Below are 18,058 nucleotides of genomic sequence, written 5' to 3'. Positions count from 1 at the left end.
GTAGTTCATCAGCTTATTCTGTATGGGAGGGTTGCTGTATCTTAATATGAACATTGGCTTTTTCCTCTTGCTTGTTGTTTAAGCTGGGTTCACGTATCACAATCAAGCCACACATTGTCAGCATTTGTTAAGTAAGCTATAAATAGCTGGATTTCTATCTTATAATAATAAAATTATACATTTACATGATTAACAAATGGATTCTTCACATACCTCATTAAGCCAGGAATAGGTAATCTGTAAGATGTGTGTGATCAGACAGCAAAATACAGTTGGTCCATAACTTATGACCATTTGTGTAGCAACCGTCTGAATTTGTAACAGCACTGAAAAAAGTGTCTTATGATGGTTCTTGCATTTACAACTGTTGCAGCATCCTTCAGTCACATGATCACAATCTGGGTACTTGGCCACACATTCAAAAGGGTTGCAGAATCTGGGGGTCATGTGATCACTACTCGTGAACTTCCCAAGCAAAGTCAACGGAGGAAGCTGGATTTGCATAATGACTGGTGATTCGCTTAACAATCACGGTAAACACAGTCATAAAATGGGTGTGACTCACTTAACTGCCTTGATTAGCGGCAAAAATTCTGGTCCAATTGTGATCGTAAATCGAGTTAGCTGTAGTCAAATTTTGGTGTGCATTTTTTGCTTCAAAAATAATAGAAGACAGATGCTGCAGTTCCCACTCTTCGACTCCTTTTCCCCAAACTGAAAAACAAAATAAGCTGATGTTTTTTACCCTGAACCTTTCTGCTCTCCTCAGCAGATAGCCACTTATGACCCATTAACAGGTCTGAAAGCTGAGCTGTCCTCGCCTACCCACCTGGTAGGTCTGCTCAGTATATAATTTAGTGTGTCATGTTAACTCAGAAAATTAGGTTGAGAAAACCATATTTAGGTTTTGTTGTGCCTAAAATAAATGAAAAACATTTTCAACTTTTTGTTCTTTATTTAAAGAAACATTTTCAAAGGCATCGGGTAACCCGTTGGACAAAATGCTGTGATTAACACAGCTGAATCCTAGAAGCTTTGTAGAATAATGTTAAACATGTCGGAAACATATTAAATAGCTTGTGATTTAGAAAATATATTGCAGATACTCCTTTGTCAGAAATCCACTAATAATTATGCAGGATATTGTCAGCTAACATTGAAAATACCTTTTTAATTTAATTTCATAAAGAATAGGAGAAATGTTGATTCATTCATTGTTTTTCTTGCACTGTTGAAGCTAAATTAGATCTTTCTAATTAGATTATTCTCATTTTCCCCTCAAAAAGTTTTGTATTTATAGGATTATTCAATATCACGCTGGATATTATGATTTCTAATTCTATAGATGGAATATTCTGTCCATTCTTTAAATGCTTCATATTCAAACTTTATTGAACTTTCAGCAGAATGTTTACTCTGTGTTGAATTTGGATGGGAGTGAAGCTGCCTTTCTTCTTTTGTAGTTTTGAGATGGGGTGATTTTCACAAATTAAGGAAAAGTCATTCACATTTCAGCAGATACTGCTGGTTTAAATTTCCCAAAATGCTTTGGAAAAATGCTTTCTAAAATAGAGTTAATCTGGAGAATTTAATTTTACAGCTAAGAATAATACTATGTGAGTTTTATAAGTATTCATTCTTAAAATTTACCTCTCAAAATGGTGGAAATTAATCTTTATGTATTTGTTAAGTTTCTATCCTGGGTTCCCCCCATTATTTTAAAATGGTGAACTTTCATTTTCCCTCAGAACAGCATCCATATGAATAGATTGGTCTGGAAAGCAGTATGTTCAATGTTTAAATTAACCTGTATAAATTCACCACAGGATGAAACTAAATCAAAAACATGCAAAAGATTACAGTGGTGCATAATATATTACTTTTACTTGTGATACCCACTCTTATTTTCTGCAGCTGTGTCTGCAATTTAGAGCATTATAAAAGGAAATAATCTAAACTCTGATATGTTGTTCAGTTGCTAACTCATGTCTGACTCTTTGTGACCCCATGGACCATAGAATGCCAGGCCCACCTGCCCTCCACTGTCTCCCAGAGTTGGTTCAAATTCATGTTCATTGCATTGATGACACTATCTAAGCATTTCACCCTCTGCTGTCCCCTTCTCCTTTTGCTTTCAATCTTTCTCAACATCAGGGTCTTTTCCAAAGACTCCTCTGTTCTCATTTGGTAGCCAAAGTATTTGAGCTTCAGCTTCAGTAGCTGTCCTTCTAAAGAATAGTTAGGGTTGATTTATGCACATTAAGCATATAATTAAAGATCTTTAGTTAAGGTTGCATTGATTCAGAGATACCAATTACAGATATTGGATTGGATCTAGGTCAGTTTTGAGCTATCTATTCTCCAACTGTCAGACCTGCCACAAACTTAAAGCTCTATGTTAAAAACAGAAATTGAAACATTTCAGAAGCCAGTTATGTTAATTTGAACGGATTAAGGCCAGTAGCAAAATAAAACTTTAAAAAATTAAGATCTTAATGAGAAGCAGCTCAAACTAAAGTCCTGTTTAAGAACCTGCAATGATGGAAATTAACATAGAATACACACCTCAATTTAGTTTATGTAATTTAGCATATAAACTTTTGCATTTTACAGCTTCAGGAAAGAGCTGTATATTTATTCTGTTAGCTCTTTATGTGGAAAAAATGGTACAAAACTCACCCACTGCATTCTGGACTGGAGGAAAATATCACAAGTTATACCAATACCACCTAGCAACAGCTAATGACTGATCCAGTAACTGGAGGAATTCAAAAGATTTCCATCAGAATAGATCATGTCTGTAATCTGAAAGTCATATTGCCTTCTTTCTCATGCATTTTCATCTTTTTGTAATATACATGCAATAACAAATGTGGAATCTATCAGAATTCATCCTTGAATAAATTCTTTAAGTTTCTCAATTTGGGCTGTCCTGCTTAACAAAAATGGTAATAAAATGTTGTTTTCTTCTCCCCTGCCCTCTTTTTTCATTTAGGCAACAAGAGCTGCATTAACACACCACTGTGAAAATCTGGGAGACTCACTAGGCAAAGAAAATGATATTGCTCTGATTATAGATGGCCAGACTTTGAAGTATGCCCTGTCCTTTGAAGTGAGGCAGTCCTTCTTGGACCTAGCATTGTCCTGCAAGGCTGTCATTTGTTGCAGGTAAGAAATACACCTTAAGTCCACTGCACTCAATGGATTTACCTTTAAGAATATACTGTATACTCAAATAAAAGGCTCAGCAGTTAAGACACTGGGTTTGTCATCTGGAAAGATTTGAGACCTGAGTGCCATGTGACGGGATGAGCTCCCATCCTTGCTCTACCTCCTATCAACCTAGCAGTTTAAAACATGCAAGATAAATAGGTACCACTTTGGTAGAAAGGTAACAGTGCCCTGTAATGTCATGCTGGGCACATGACCGTGGAAATATCTTCGGATAGCACTGGCTCAATGGCCTTGAAACAGAGGTGAGCACCACCCCCTATGGTTGGCAATGATTACCTTTTATATACTGTGTATGTATATAGATGACAGTTGTTAGCATAAATGGTACTGTAAGATTCTTTTAGTATGGACAAATTCAATATTTAATTTAAATATGGCAGCTGCCTTCTTTCTATGCTGTAAAAAGTATATTTAGATGTATTACAAACTTAAGGACAATATTAGATTGTTTAAAAAATATAACAGTCATGCTTTTGCTATATAACACTTGAACTCAAGCCAACGTATCAAGGTAGATTGTCACATATGGGACATATTGGATTTTTGTTTGGTTTTGTGTATCATTTTCTGAATGCTATTGGCCTTTGAAGTAATACTCTTGTTTATTTGCATTCAGTTATTATTTGCTCAGCTAATGTTCCCGGCATATGGCTGCTTTATGATTGCACCGAAAGTTTAGCAAATATTTGAAAAAGTTATGTGTTGTGTCCTGAGCCTGCTAGAGTAGAAAGCGGGCTCAGAATTGTTGGAAATGGTCCCGGGCAAACCAAAAGCTGCCCGGGACCAGACAGGGTGGCGCCAGCCTTGTGCGCATGCGCAAGGCGTGAAAACGGTCAGTTCCTATTGGTTAACACTGTCTGGGTCTAAGGCCCTATAAAAGGCCTGCGTGCCTTTTGCTGCTTGCTTGGTTGTAGGAGAAGAGTAATAAAGAGCTTGTTGTGTTCACCATGTGTCTTCGTCAATTGCTAACGAACAGAATACACAAAATTATGAATATTGGTTAGATCCTAAAGCTGATATAAAATAGTATTCTTGGTGAGAGCTCTTCTATACTCTGTATTGTTAACCCCAACTACTTGTTTATTTTTAACTAACCTTATTGATACAGATAATGGAAAGAAGGTCAGCGTATCTGGTGATGTACCTCCATTTTCCTGCAAACCAAGCCCAGATTTATTGCTTTTTCATTTTTAAAGATTTCTCTTGAGAACCAGCATCAACAGTACTTTATGCCTAAAGCCAAAAAAATAAATACACCATATATCTTAAGTATATTTAAAGTTATGTTGAATGGCAAATGCATCTGAAGTACTGTTCCCCTGTGTAAATGAAAAGCTAACTCCTAATATATGCTCCATTAAATCCTTTGAATGCATGCTATTTTATATTGACAGTTGCGAACCATAGTCTGTCTAGCTTTGAAAAAATATTGTAGCATTGGGTTAAGAAATAAAGATGGACCCTAATTTTACCCTCTCTTCCCACTATTTAATTTGAATACCTCCACTATTTAATTTGAAATTTCCTCTTCCCTGTGGCAATTCTATTTCAGCTTTCTTCCTCCGTGGCTTTAAAGTACAGCGTCTTATTTGACATGCAGGAGTATGATTAAAGCAGCCCAGAGTGGGATAAAAAATGTTTTCTTTTCTCCACGAGCACCTGGCAAGTGAAAGGAATATTCCTGTAAAGCCATACAGGCTGTTAAAGGCATTCCTCATTCTCCCTGGAGAAACCCAAGTCCGCTCCACTTTCTTTTATTTTCCCTTCTTCAACCTCTGAAATTACATCATGTCTTTTATTTCTCCTTTGAATCATTTTACAGTATCAATATTTTATTGCACTTTTAAACATTGTTCTGTGGGGTGTTTGGTGCTTTGAAGGGTTTTTGCTTGTTTTTACTTTTAAATTTTCATCTTAAGACGCTCTGATAATTAAAACTGGCCACCACCATATGGAAAGAGGATGACTAATGTTGGCAAATTCTTGGCAATAGAAGGGAATTATAATCAATCAACCATGCTGTCAGTCAAATAGCTCACACTAAGACTTTGGAGATGGAAATTAGTTTGACTATATAGACTGCTCTTACGAGGACTGACTTTATGTAAAGAAAGAAGCCACAATTCAGAACTTTAGGATTTCCCTTCTTCAATGTTACAAGAAATACACTGAACCAATAATTGCGGTGACATGTATATTCAATATGGAAGAAAGTACTGTAAGGCATTAATGTTTTGGTGTATGCTCATTTGAACAGTCAGCATGCCCATGACTGTGAAAATTATGGCAATCAAGGAACAAAGTTGGAGATAGAAGATTTCATGAATTTGTGAGAATGTTACCAGTTATGTGTCCTTTCAGACATGATGTGAAAAGGGCTTTAATATAAACTGCCAATGCCAGTGGAAATGGGAATTGTATCTCTGTTTTCTTAGCCAATCTTTTTTCTTGTTGTTTGTTCTGCTTTCAAATGATCTTAATTCTGCACTTAAGTAATTTTGCCAGAGGTGTTCTTCTGTACGTAGTGACCACTGTATGGAAGTAAGAGGAAAGCAGTCATGTGGTGTCACATTGTAAGCTTTACTCCTGCATCACATCTGTGAAAAGGTCAGAGTTTGTAGTATGAGAGTTCAGTGCTGCTCTTGTCATTTTGATAAAAAGGACGAATCCCACAGATGCCTCTGAACTCCATAGGTTGAATCTGTGATCTCTTGCATACAAAACAGGAGGCTGTTTGAGGCCGCTTGTAGCCTCAAGCGTTCCTATAGTGGTTGTGTGGGATAGTGTGGCTGAATGTCTTTATTGCAACTGAGCGCTATACTATAATTTGTTCTGTGATATTGTTTTAAAAAAAATCACCGGTAACAATGCAAACAAGAGAGAGGAAGAACTCTTTCTTCTCTCTTTCTTCCTGCCACCACTTAGAAGAAATCTCTCTAATCTAGCTCACAAAATAAATGAAAGTCTCTGCAATTTTATCCTAAAATATTTATGCTCAGGCCTAATTTGTTCCTGCAGTGGTCAGCTCCCACCTGGTTATTATAATTTCATTTAGATGGTCTTTTTATTTATAAATTAGATCAGTAAATATTGAGAACCCCACCATTGACATGGTGACTTGTTGATTTTTATTATAAAAGATGCTCCCCATCTGGCCTGTGACTTAAATTACTGCGACTTAAATTAAATCATATTTCTGATTAAGAATATGCAAACTCGAATAACATTAATTGGTCCCAAAGAAAATTATGTATGTGTTCTAATTTCCCATATATAGTCCTTTGACTTTCCCTCCCTGCTCCCATCTATCAGCTATTGAATTATCAATGCTTATTATCTAGTACTACCTCTGACAATTCATGACAGCCCAATGCTCGTCTTCTGACTTTGAAAACCGTAAGGGAAAGATCGTTCTGGCAGCTTTCATGTGTGCATGCAATTGAAGGTGGAGGAAATATGGAGAAAGCAGTCAGGTCTGCCGCATCCCAAAAGTTTTTCCTGCTGACCACTGGGAAGTGCCCCTTTAAACTGAATGTAATTGATATTTTTTTTCACAGATTCCTTATACAAGTTCCTCCTTGGGGACGCATGTAAAACATGTTGCAACCCTAATTTACTATGCTTGAGGTGGCAAATTTCTCTCCCTTCTTTCTTCCTCCCCCCTCCCCTCAAATCACACAGGGCTTTTCATTTGGAGGTTTAAGGTTAGCAATTTCTGAGTTTTATTATCCTTGTCATCTGCAACACTTTGCAGAATCAGCAGGAAAGCCAGGTTAGTTACCACAGGATGGCCTGGTTTCTGTTCATCTTTGTCAATCAGCTCCCTGAACTATAACAGAGATCTTTAGCATATCAGAACACGAAAACTAATGTATTTGAAGCAGAGAAGGACAACTCTTCTCAGATTAAGAACAGCATTTTGTTAGGGGCCACAGTACAAAATGGGTGATGTAGAAGAAGAACAGATAGACCAAGGCAACAGAATTAATAGCAATAGCACTTAGACTTATATATACAGTGCTTTACAGCCCTCTCCATGCAGCTTACAGGATCAGCATATTGCCCCCAACAATCTGGGTCTTCATTTTACCAACCTCAGAAGGATGAAAAGCTGAGTCAACCATGAGCCGGTGAGAATCAAACTGTTGGCAGTCGGCAGAATTAGCCTGCAATACTGCATTCTAACCACTGCGCCACCATGGCTCTAATTAACCATGTCATTAGAGTTTACAAGAGATCCAGGTCAAGCCTCCCTTGAATTCCCTGGATATTTATCTAGCACCAATTTAGTGCTGTTAGTTGATTAGATTTTTGTGCATAGACTTGAATAAATCTTCTGTGCTGCAACCTTATGAATGGTCCTGATTCCTTGACTTGACAGGTAAGAACAGTCAAGGCAAAGACATTGTGCAACCAGGGCAAAAGTCAATAAAAAGGGTAAAATTAAAAGTAAAATGACTAATTTATATTAAATCATTCAATATATGTAATTTGAGTAGTCCCCATGTGTTAAATACTTTCCTCTTTTGTAGCACTGAGCATTGCCATGCAGGAGCAAATTGAGGAGGGTTGGTAAGTGGTTTCATAGGTCCCAGATCAGAAACTATTCCCCTCTTTTGATAAGGGAGAAAAAAAGTCATCCCAGTCAATTATCTGATAATAGAACTTTACATGATGACAGTGATATCAAACTGGCAGTTGCTTTCTAATAATTACATTTTTATTTGCAGGGAATAATCGATAGATACAAATCAAATATTTAGCTATTGCCATGCAGATTGAATCATGAACCACCAACATCAACTGTACACAGTTTAAAATCACTTTTCAGGATAGATTAATATGTGAATAACAGAACAGAATAACAGTTGGAAGGGACCTTGGAGGTCTTTTAATCCAACCCCCTGCTCAGGCAGGAAACCCTATACCATTTTCTTAAAAACTTCCAGTGTTGGAGCATTCACATTAATTCTGGTCTTTTCTTAGGATTGTACATTTTCTTTTCCTTTTCTTCCTTCTGTATGTCTGAGAGGAGTTTTCATCACTTCTTGTATTAATTAGGGCTTTCAGTATTGTCCAGATCAGGAACAGTGGTAATCAATATTTGTAATAGGTTAAAGAAGAAACAGCTTCTAAAATAACAGTTTGTAGTTGGGCTGTTGGAAATTAATTCTAATTGTTTCATGAAATGACATGGCAACCACGCATGGTAAGGCAAGATTGAGGAAAATGCTACATTACATTATTCTGCTATATTGGAAAAGTTTTTAAAAAAACGAGCGAGAAATATGTGAGTTTCAGAAAAAACTGGAATTGTTCCTCTTTGCTAATCTGTGACTGAGTATGCCATTTTTAAGCTAGTTTTTAATATCAGCACACTAGAGTTTCATATAGTGTCACCTGTCTATCTGTAAATAAGACTTTTAGAATCTATTGTGTAGAAGCCAACACCTTAAAATGTGTACAGTAATAGAATCAGTAATCCTGTCTCAGATTGCTCAACCCAATTTTAGTTAATCCAGGTTAAGGAAGATATCTTTGAAAACCCCAAAAAAGTGTTTCCTACCAATAATTTCTTTTTTTAATAGGTTACTCATGGAATAGGCAATTTAAGTAAAACACATTAACTGAGACAGACCATATTCAGGCCACTTTTTAAAAAACTGTCAATTTTTAAAAAAACTGCAGATTACTTATAAAACAACCACTCAGTGTATGACAACATGGGAAAATAGAGTCTTACCTTTCAAGGAAATGTAATTAATTTCTTGATATTTGCATGCCAGTTCAATTTTTAAATAGCTGAAGTAAGCATATCTCAATTTCTTCTCTTGGGGGATTGTCTTACAGGGCACTAACCATACTTAAAGTAGTTTCCCCCCAGATTTTAGAGTGCAGATCCCGTTTCATAACCTCATCCTATTATTCTAATTGTAAGTTTATTCATGCAGTCATCTTCCACCTCATTGGTATAGGCTTAGGATAATAACACATACTACCTAAATTGTGGGATGATTTAGCTTCTTATATTAACAAATCTGCTTCTAATTTTCTAGAGTTTATTTTTACCTTTGAATTATTCAACATCTATTTTTTAAGAAGCAATTTAGTTCATGCATCTGTAACTCCTTTTTCTTAGTTAGAGACAGAAAATGAACAGAGAGGGTATTAGTTTTCCATCTTTGGATGAGATAACTCCAAAAGCTCCATCAGTTGCACTTTCAGTTCTTCCAGAGATAATAAAACTGCCAGGTTGATGCTGGTTTCCAGTATTAAAAACTTCCAGTGTGGGAGCACCCACAACTTCTGGAACAACCTGCCTCCCAAAGTTGTGAATGCTCCAACACTGGAGGTTTTTAAGAAGAGACTGGACAACCATTTGTCTGAAATGATATAGGGCAGTGATGGCGAACCTTTTAGAGACTGAATGCCCAAACTGCAACCCAAAACCCACTTATGTATCATTGGGTGCCGGGTGGGTGTGGCCCATTGGGTGGGTGTGGCCCATTGGGTGAGCGTGGCTGCAGTGGTAATGGCAGACTGGGTGGGACTAAAAAGTTCAATCAATCAATTCCAACTTTGCGAGATCTTTTTTTTCCCGCGAGAAGTTGAAATTGATTGATTGATGGAACCTTTTTTTTTTTTGCACACAGCAGTGGAGGCCTAGAGCGAAAAGGTTTTATAAAACTCAGCTTAAGGCCTAGCACTGGGGTGACGATGCGCGTGCCCACAGAGAGGGCTCTGCGTGCCACCTGTGGCACGCGTGCCATAGGTTCGCCACCACGGATATAGGGTTTCCTGCCTGAGCAGGGGGTTGGACTAGAAGATCTCCAAGGTCCCTTCCAACTCTGTTATTCTGTTTCATTGTATAGGCCTGCAATGTACATACATTTGAGGGCTATGACCAGTTATGAATTTTTAGTTCATATCCAGTTCTTGCACCATATAATCATTCAGCCATCTAATGTAGCGTAATCCTATCTCTTAATATCCAGATGTGACCATTGAGTTTCATTTTTTTCCTTCTCTGGATGCTACACTTAATGGGAAATTTTCATTTTTCTTGGTAATGCAGAAATATTGTCCACAGTGAGTGGCTTGATGGGTGGGTAGGTGGGTGGGTGGATGGAGGGAAAATGCTTTGAACACAAAGTCTTTGTTCGAAGTCAGGGACTTTTATTGAACTTTGTTTTACTTGAAATTAAATAAACATCATTTAAGTATGTAAGAAAAGAGAGGAAAATTGACATAATTGCTTCTGTAATGGAAACATCTACACAAGACAGCTGAACATAGTTTTGGAGCTACTTTTACTTAAAAACATTTATCTCCTGATCTTCACCAAATCATTTTTAGAGCAAAGCAATAAAAACAAATAAATAAAACCCTTGCATTTGCAAATTAAATTCTATAGATTACAATCTTTGTCTTACATTATTTTTATTTCTTAGGTTTTTTAAGTATCTTGGTTTATATAAAACTAGTAAAAAGGGTTGACTCATCTGTTTAAGAAGTATAGTCCACACCTGACACAACAACTCTCAAGTTCTGCTATTGCATAGTACATTTCCAATAAGGAAAACACTTGGAGAAAACAAAGTAGCTTAGCAAAAATATTTTACAGCAGAATATCTCCTTATGGCTGTCCTGGAATAAGAAGAAGGGGGGAAAAAGTTGATATAATTTGTGTTGCCCCTATAACTCTGCAAATTTTACTGCGCCCAAGCACTGAGGCTGGCCTATATTGCTGCTCTTATAGATTTATCCTTTTTTTCCGTCTGTTTGTATATTTTGCAGTTTTTATAGTCCACCCAATTTAAAAGACTCAAGGTAGTTTAAAAGAGGTTAAAGTTACAAAGGGAGCAATAGAAATAAAATTGTATGTATTTTAAATTAATACATACAGTGATATTAAATCAACCCTCTCCAAAGATGAAAATCAATAAAACCTAGTTAATTTAAGATTGCAGCTCAGTTTCAGGACAGTGATAGGTGGGCTCCTTCTCCCTCTATTGTCACCTATCAGTAGGAAAAAAATCCTATCAGTTGTTATATTCTCCAGAATATGAAATAAGGCAGGATTGAGACAATAGCTTCTTTCTTCTAGATTAGTCACACAAATTTTGGTTTATTTTTTATCATAGGATGACTGGGGGGAAAAGAAATATAACTGAGTGAACTGGTGAATTTTTGGTTCCTATCCCACTTCAGCAGTCTTACCTCAAGTCATACTAATGGCTTGGCCCTTATAAACTAATGCACAACTACTGCAGATCTGAAAAGAAATTAATCTATTATTTAAGACAAGTCAATCATCTAAAAGTCTTCTCTTTTTGCAAATCTTTTAAAATCCTGTATTTATCTGCTGGACTAGCAGTAATTCCTTTTCTCTAGTATTAGTTATATCTTATCTTATATCAAAAGTACAATTTAATTGTATCATTGTAACGTCACCTATAATCCTAGAAATACCTATAGTATTTGAGCAGCCTAATCGTGGGTAAGATGTATGCCTCAAAATAACGCCAAAATTGCAATCAATGCTTCCTCTCAATTATTATTTCTGCTACTGGCATTTCTCTGTTTTCCACATTTTTGGTGGGGATATTTCCATGCCTTTTTTTCTCCTTCTTAAGAAGCATTCTCTTCTGTTTTGTGAGCCCTGACAATCAGACAAATGTTGCCTAAATGCTTTCATGGAGGATGCAGATAAGGATTGGGGCGATGAATAATATAATATATTCTGCAATGTTGAACTATATTTCAGCTAGAGGCAGCTTAACTTTAAAACCAGCTATAGTAAAACAGTAAAAAATTATATATTGGCAACAGCTGCACTTAGCAGGCAGAATTGGCTGAGATTCTTTCCATTTTAGCTTGTCTGGAAAGTTACTTGCCTCCTCTTTTTATGCACTTCTGTCAGTGTTCGTCTTAATTTTATTGTTTATTAATGTATTGGCTATTTAAAAATAAAAATTACATTCAAGGCATATCTATATAAACAAAAATGTAAATGTTCGTTTGTTCAAAATCTTAAATCTCTGAAAGTTCTTCACCGATTGCTTTGAAATTTTGACACAATGTTGCATTCGAATATGTGCGTGTTTTTATATACCTACTATTATATAGATGTCACACCTGTGACAGGTAAAACATGCTTTTTTTGAAAAACAGCGCCATCTGTTGGATGTAAAAGCAACACAATTTCACAAGCATTGTGAAATTAAACATATTACAAACGTGCGCTTTCTCTTTTCTTTCTTTTCCATTTAACCAGACTGAGCCACAACAACGCGTGGCCGGGTACAGCTAGTTATAAATAAAACCCAACATAGTTAAAGATGTGCTAAGTAGACTCAGACCATTTGCTCAGTGTAGGGTACTCTGATGGGTAACAACTCTAGGTAGAAAAGCCTTTGCTAGTCATTTGAGATATTAAGAGTCCAAAACCAGACATTTTCTATACCAAGATCACACTTTGTTCTTTGGTTTTGAGACTTCTCTGAAAAATGGTAGAAATAATGCTTGTGAGTTCTCAAAACATTTTTCTCCCTGAGAAAGAGGATTCTGCTTGTCTAACTTTTTCTCAGGATGCTTCATTCATTCATTCATTTGTTCATGCATTCATTCATTCTTATCTCCTGTTTCCACACTATCTCCTATCACCACACATATATCTAAAAGTCCAAAATGATCAATTAATCAAATTGAATGGAATTCAATTAATCAAATTGAATGGAAATTTACAACAACAAAAGCAACCAAAATAAAGACATACATGCACATGCCAGATCATCATCCTAGTTAGGTCTCTAAAAAAACTTTGTCATCACCTATAAAGTGGTAAAAATGGGCAAGTCTGGTTTCACATGGAAGATGATGCCATAATACTGTAATACCAGCCTAGCTTTGATCCCTTCATTTCATAAAAATGGGAGGTCACTAAGGGTCTGCTTTCCAGAATGAACGTTACAGGCAAGTTAATTCCAGCTAAAGAAGGTGATCCTGTAGGTAGCTTGGAACATTTGTTATGATTTTACTGTGAACCGTGGCCTGTTCTTATGCAAAGTAAGCCTCAAGGCTCTTATATTCATGTAAGTGTGCACAGGAGTCAAGCTGAAACATTGAATTCAGTGAACTTTCTCTCAAACTCTTCAACAGAATAACAAAGTTGGAAGGGACCTCCAACCCTTGTTGAAGCAGGAGATGCTATAACATTTCAGACAAATGGCTGTCCAGTCTCTTCTTAAAAACCTCTAGTGATGGAGCACCTACAGCTTCTGGAAGCAAGCTGTTCCACATTGTACACACTATCAGAAAAAGTCTCCTTAGTTTTGGTTGGATCTATCTTTGATAAGTTTCCATCTATTGCTTCTTGTCCTGCCTTCAGTACTTTGGAGAATAGACTCCCTCTCATTTGTGGCAGCCCTTTAGATATCGCAACACTGCTATCATGGCACCCCATGGTCTTCTTTTCATTATCCAATTCCAGCAACCGTTCTTCATATGTTTTGGCCTCCAGCCCCCTAATCATCTGTGTTGCTCTTCTCTGCACTCTTTCTAGAATCTCAACATCTTTTTTATATCATGGTCACCAAAACTGGATGCAGTATTCCAAGTGTGATCTTACCAAGGCATTATAAAGTGGTACTAAGACTGTAAGTGATCTAGATTGTATTCCTCAATTAATGTAGTTTTTCTTCAACTGCAGCATACTACTGGCTCATATTTAAGTGATTGTCCACTAGGACTCCTAGATCCCTCTCACAGTTATTGCTTTTTAATTTATTTATTTTCTATTTCTATTTATTAGTTTCCTATTCAATGAATCCTTCAATCTCTTCCATCCTAACCCACCCCTTTGTGGTCAAACTGAAATACAGGTTGAGCTTGATGTTTTCCAATAAGATTTTCAAGAAATGGGAATTCATGGTAAGAAGCTTCTATTTCTCAATATTTTCTACTATGTGATTTATCATACTTATATAGCTGCCCTTCTCCCAAATACAAAATGCCATAGCATCCTGGACCATTTTATACACACATTCTTTGGAGAACCTGCTTATTAGAAATACTTGCTAAAAAGGGAAAAAGTAACCAGTTTTCTAGTGCTTAATAAAGGCATGCAAGGAGGCCCTTGAACTCCTGTATATTCTTTCAATCAAATCTTTTTTACAGTCATAGACTAGCATAGCTCTTTTTAAAAAAATTTAAATAGAAGTATTGACATTGAAGGCTACCCTAGTAGTAACCCTATTATAGAAGTACACTTTGAGACATTTTCCAAATGACTCACATGTTAAAATATATTATATTCCCAAATCAGCAAGAAGCAAGACAGAAATTTTCCCGCTCCAGTTATTACCCTAGTGGGAGTTTCACAAAATTTCCATTTTCCTAATCGGTCCTCCCAAGGACTGGATGACATTTTCTTGGGATGGAATGAAGATAGAGTCATCACCTGTTGCTGCTGAAAATTTGAACTAATCTTTGGTGGGAAAAGTGGGTTGGTTTAGAGAAGAAGCTTGTGAACAACTTCGAGATATTCTCAACTGTTTTTTTTGCCAGCCTAATTTTTTCTTTATCATTCAGATGATCCAGCTATCATAATTATGTGTTACAACTTGTGATACCTCTGCAGTTGAGTATTTTATCTAGTTTTGGCAAAAGTCTTCCTCCCAAGTAGCAGATCTCTCTCTTCCATAGGTACAGTTAGAATCTCTAAGAACATTTGACCCTAGAAAGATAATCTGTTACAAGTTCTCCTTGTTGCATTATGTAGAGATTTCCTATTGAAATAATTTTATTTCAGATTTTGCATTTTCTTTTTTACCTTCAAAATGAAATATCTTAAGCTAATAAATTTTACAAATAAATAAACAATAAAATCTTTTTATACCCAGCCAACAAAGTAGTATCATTAGCATGTTTACAATTGTTGATGTTTCTCTCAACAATTTTAATTCCGATTTCTGCTGTTTTTATAGATAAACATTTCTGATGATATAGTGTGCATGTAAGATTACTAAACAAGGAGCCAGTATAAAATCTTGATCCATTCTTTCTGTGTTTATTACATTTGTATTTTGCCAAATCAATAGGAAGACTCTTAGCAGTCCAGGTTAATTTTTTTTCCTTTTACATGGTTTTATAAATGTCATGGTAACCTTCATTTTTCATTGATGGTAACAATAGAAAAGATGAGAAGCCAGCATTTTCCCCTTATAAACATTTCTATGGCATTACAGTGCCTAATATAGCAGTCTTGCAGATTTTCCCTACAGTTTTAAATTAAATTGATTTGAGGGATTCAAAAATATTCACCATAATGCCAGTGAAAGTCAAAATGTTTGGACCATAAGAAGTTATTTCTTCTGTCATCTGAGGAAAAATTTCACTTTGTCTTTCAGCTAAAATAATCATAAAACTGTGTTCCCTTAGGAAAGCCATAATCCTTTGAACGAAACAGATGTGCTTTATGATCTGCTCCCAAGCCCACGCAAAGAGTTTGAAAAGTCTTCTGTTTAAAGTGCTGTTCCTCATAAAATTTGCAGTCTAATGACACAGATATGCTGCTAGCAGTTTAGCAGTTATATAATAATTATATTATTAATAAAAAATAATTCACCACCCAGAGTCACTGGTTTGAGATGGGCATTTATACAAACAGAATGAATAATACATAAATCACTTTTATTTATTTATATTCCACCCAACTCCTAGCAACTTTGGACTTGTCTGTGCATGATGCAATAAGTTGTCACTACAGATGTGCGTCCACCAGTAAGAACATACTTTCTCATGAAAGACCATTTACTTTTCCCATAAAAATCACTTTTTTCCCCGAATGTTGGAAATCCTGTTCATACATCTGAAGCTTTTCAGATGATCATCAATTTATTTGTAAAAAATTGTTCTTTCAGAGTTCTGTCATCCTTATATGAATGTGCATATGGCAAATGGGTGCTGTATCACTATTGTCAACACACTGAATTGTGAAAAAGAAGAAGCTTTCACTATTTCCATAATTTGACATTGAAGATCTTCCACTAGATCATTGTAACATTTCATAGAATTTACCCAGTAATTTGTCTTCTTGTACTTGGCATCTGGGGGGGGGGTCCTTGGTGCTTTCCAAACTTGCTTGTTTTCTTGCATATGTTTCATTACCCAGACTAGATAACATCATCATCATGCCAACCTTGAGCTACAAATATTCTCCTTTATTTGGCATCTTGGTTTGTTTGTTTAAAAGCCACCTTGCTTAAAAAGTTGCAGGCTATTAATATTAGGCAGCAAGCAAGAATTTAGAAGAATGTCTGTTGTTTTGAGAGTTTTCTTGGCTTTGACACTGATCAGTGACTATTCATAAGATACCTCTACGATTTTGGACAATGCCTGATGGAAAGCTATAATTTCCATTTTTGAAGCCGATTCCTCTGGCTTGTCTGTTCTTGGTTATAAGGTGTCCCCCAAGATGATTGGGCCTTATGCATCATTGTTAACAATTTAACCTTTAGTGAGGACAGTCAATCTTGGGGCAGGCGGGTGGTTTCAGATAGTGAAACTGTATTTAATAAACATTTCATTGTACTTTCCTTCCCTAATCATAGCCATATTTTAATTTTTAAAATTATATACAAATATAAACAAGTTAATAGATAGCATACATAGCTTTGTCAATAACGAAATATTTTTTTGAATAAATTTGACTGCCGCAAATCAATTTACATGTACTGCTGTTTATCCGTCACTGGCAAAATCAGAAGAATCTTGACAATCTTGAATATTCATAAACAAGCTAAACATATTCAACATACTTTTTCACTATATTTAATGTATTGTATTCTCAGACATGTTCATTTGCATGTCAAAAAAAAGGTAAAGGTTTCTCTTGTCCAGTCATTTCCGACTCTATTGGGTGGTGCTCATCTCCATTTCCAAGATGGTGGAGCCAGCATTGTCCAAAGACATTTCCATGGTCATGTGGTCAGCAAAACTATACAGCAAGGCGCATGGAAAGCAAGACTAAAACCTTATTGGTTGAACCATATTTCATTTTCTTTTTAATTTATAAAAAATCTTATCCACATTGTCCCACTGAGATTTATTCATGTTCCATAAGGAGACAGGTTCCCCAGTTTGGGAACCCCTGCTATGGCAAAGTTTCTATTGAATTTTAGTTAAAATTAAGACCTGGAAGGTAGAGCCACCAAATGATTCTTTAAACTATTTAATAATAATAATAATAATAATAATAATAATAATAATAATAATAATAATAATAATAATAATAAATAATAATAATAATAATAATAATAATAATAATAATAATAATAATAATAATAATAATAATAATAATAATAATAATAATAATAATAATAATAATAATAATAATAAAGTTGGAAGGGACCTTGGAGGTCATCTAGTCCAGCTCCCTGCTCAGGCAGGAAACCCTATACCATTTCGGACAAATGGCTGTCCAGTCTCTTCTTAAAAACTTCCAGTGTTGGAGCATTCACCGCTTCTGGAGGTAGGTTGTTCCACTGGTTAATTGTTCTAACTGTCAGGAAGTTTCTCCTTAGTTCTAAGTTGCTTCTCTCCTTGATCAGTTTCCACCCGTTGCTTCTCGTCCTGCCTTCAGGCGCCTTGGAGAATAGCTTGACTCCCTCTTCTTTGTGGCAGCCCCTGAGATATTGGAACACTGCTATCATGCCCCCCCTCGTCCTTCTCTTCGTTAAACTATACATACCCAATTCCAGCAACCGTTCCTTATATGTTTTAGCCTCCAGTCCCCTAATCATCTTTGTTGCTCTTCTCTGTG

The 18,058-nt window shown here is 36.0% G+C and overlaps 1 protein-coding gene across 1 annotated transcript in view; it reads left to right on the top strand.

Moving 5' to 3' along the window:
- ATP8A2 (ATPase phospholipid transporting 8A2) overlaps positions 1 to 18,058 on the top strand; it is a 339,208-nt gene that overhangs the window by 133,815 nt on the left and 187,335 nt on the right. The window contains exon 25 of the mRNA XM_015817039.2: positions 2,996 to 3,168. Within this exon, the coding sequence (XP_015672525.2) occupies positions 2,996 to 3,168 (173 nt within the window). The remainder of the gene's footprint in view (positions 1 to 2,995; positions 3,169 to 18,058) is intronic.

This window comes from Protobothrops mucrosquamatus, unplaced genomic scaffold, assembly GCF_001527695.2.
Source record: "Protobothrops mucrosquamatus isolate PMUCROS unplaced genomic scaffold, P.Mucros_1.0 scaffold549, whole genome shotgun sequence".
Classification (NCBI taxonomy): domain Eukaryota; kingdom Metazoa; phylum Chordata; class Lepidosauria; order Squamata; family Viperidae; genus Protobothrops; species Protobothrops mucrosquamatus.
The sequence above is the reverse complement of the archived record's forward strand: the minus strand, read 5'-3'. Positions and strand labels throughout refer to the sequence as shown.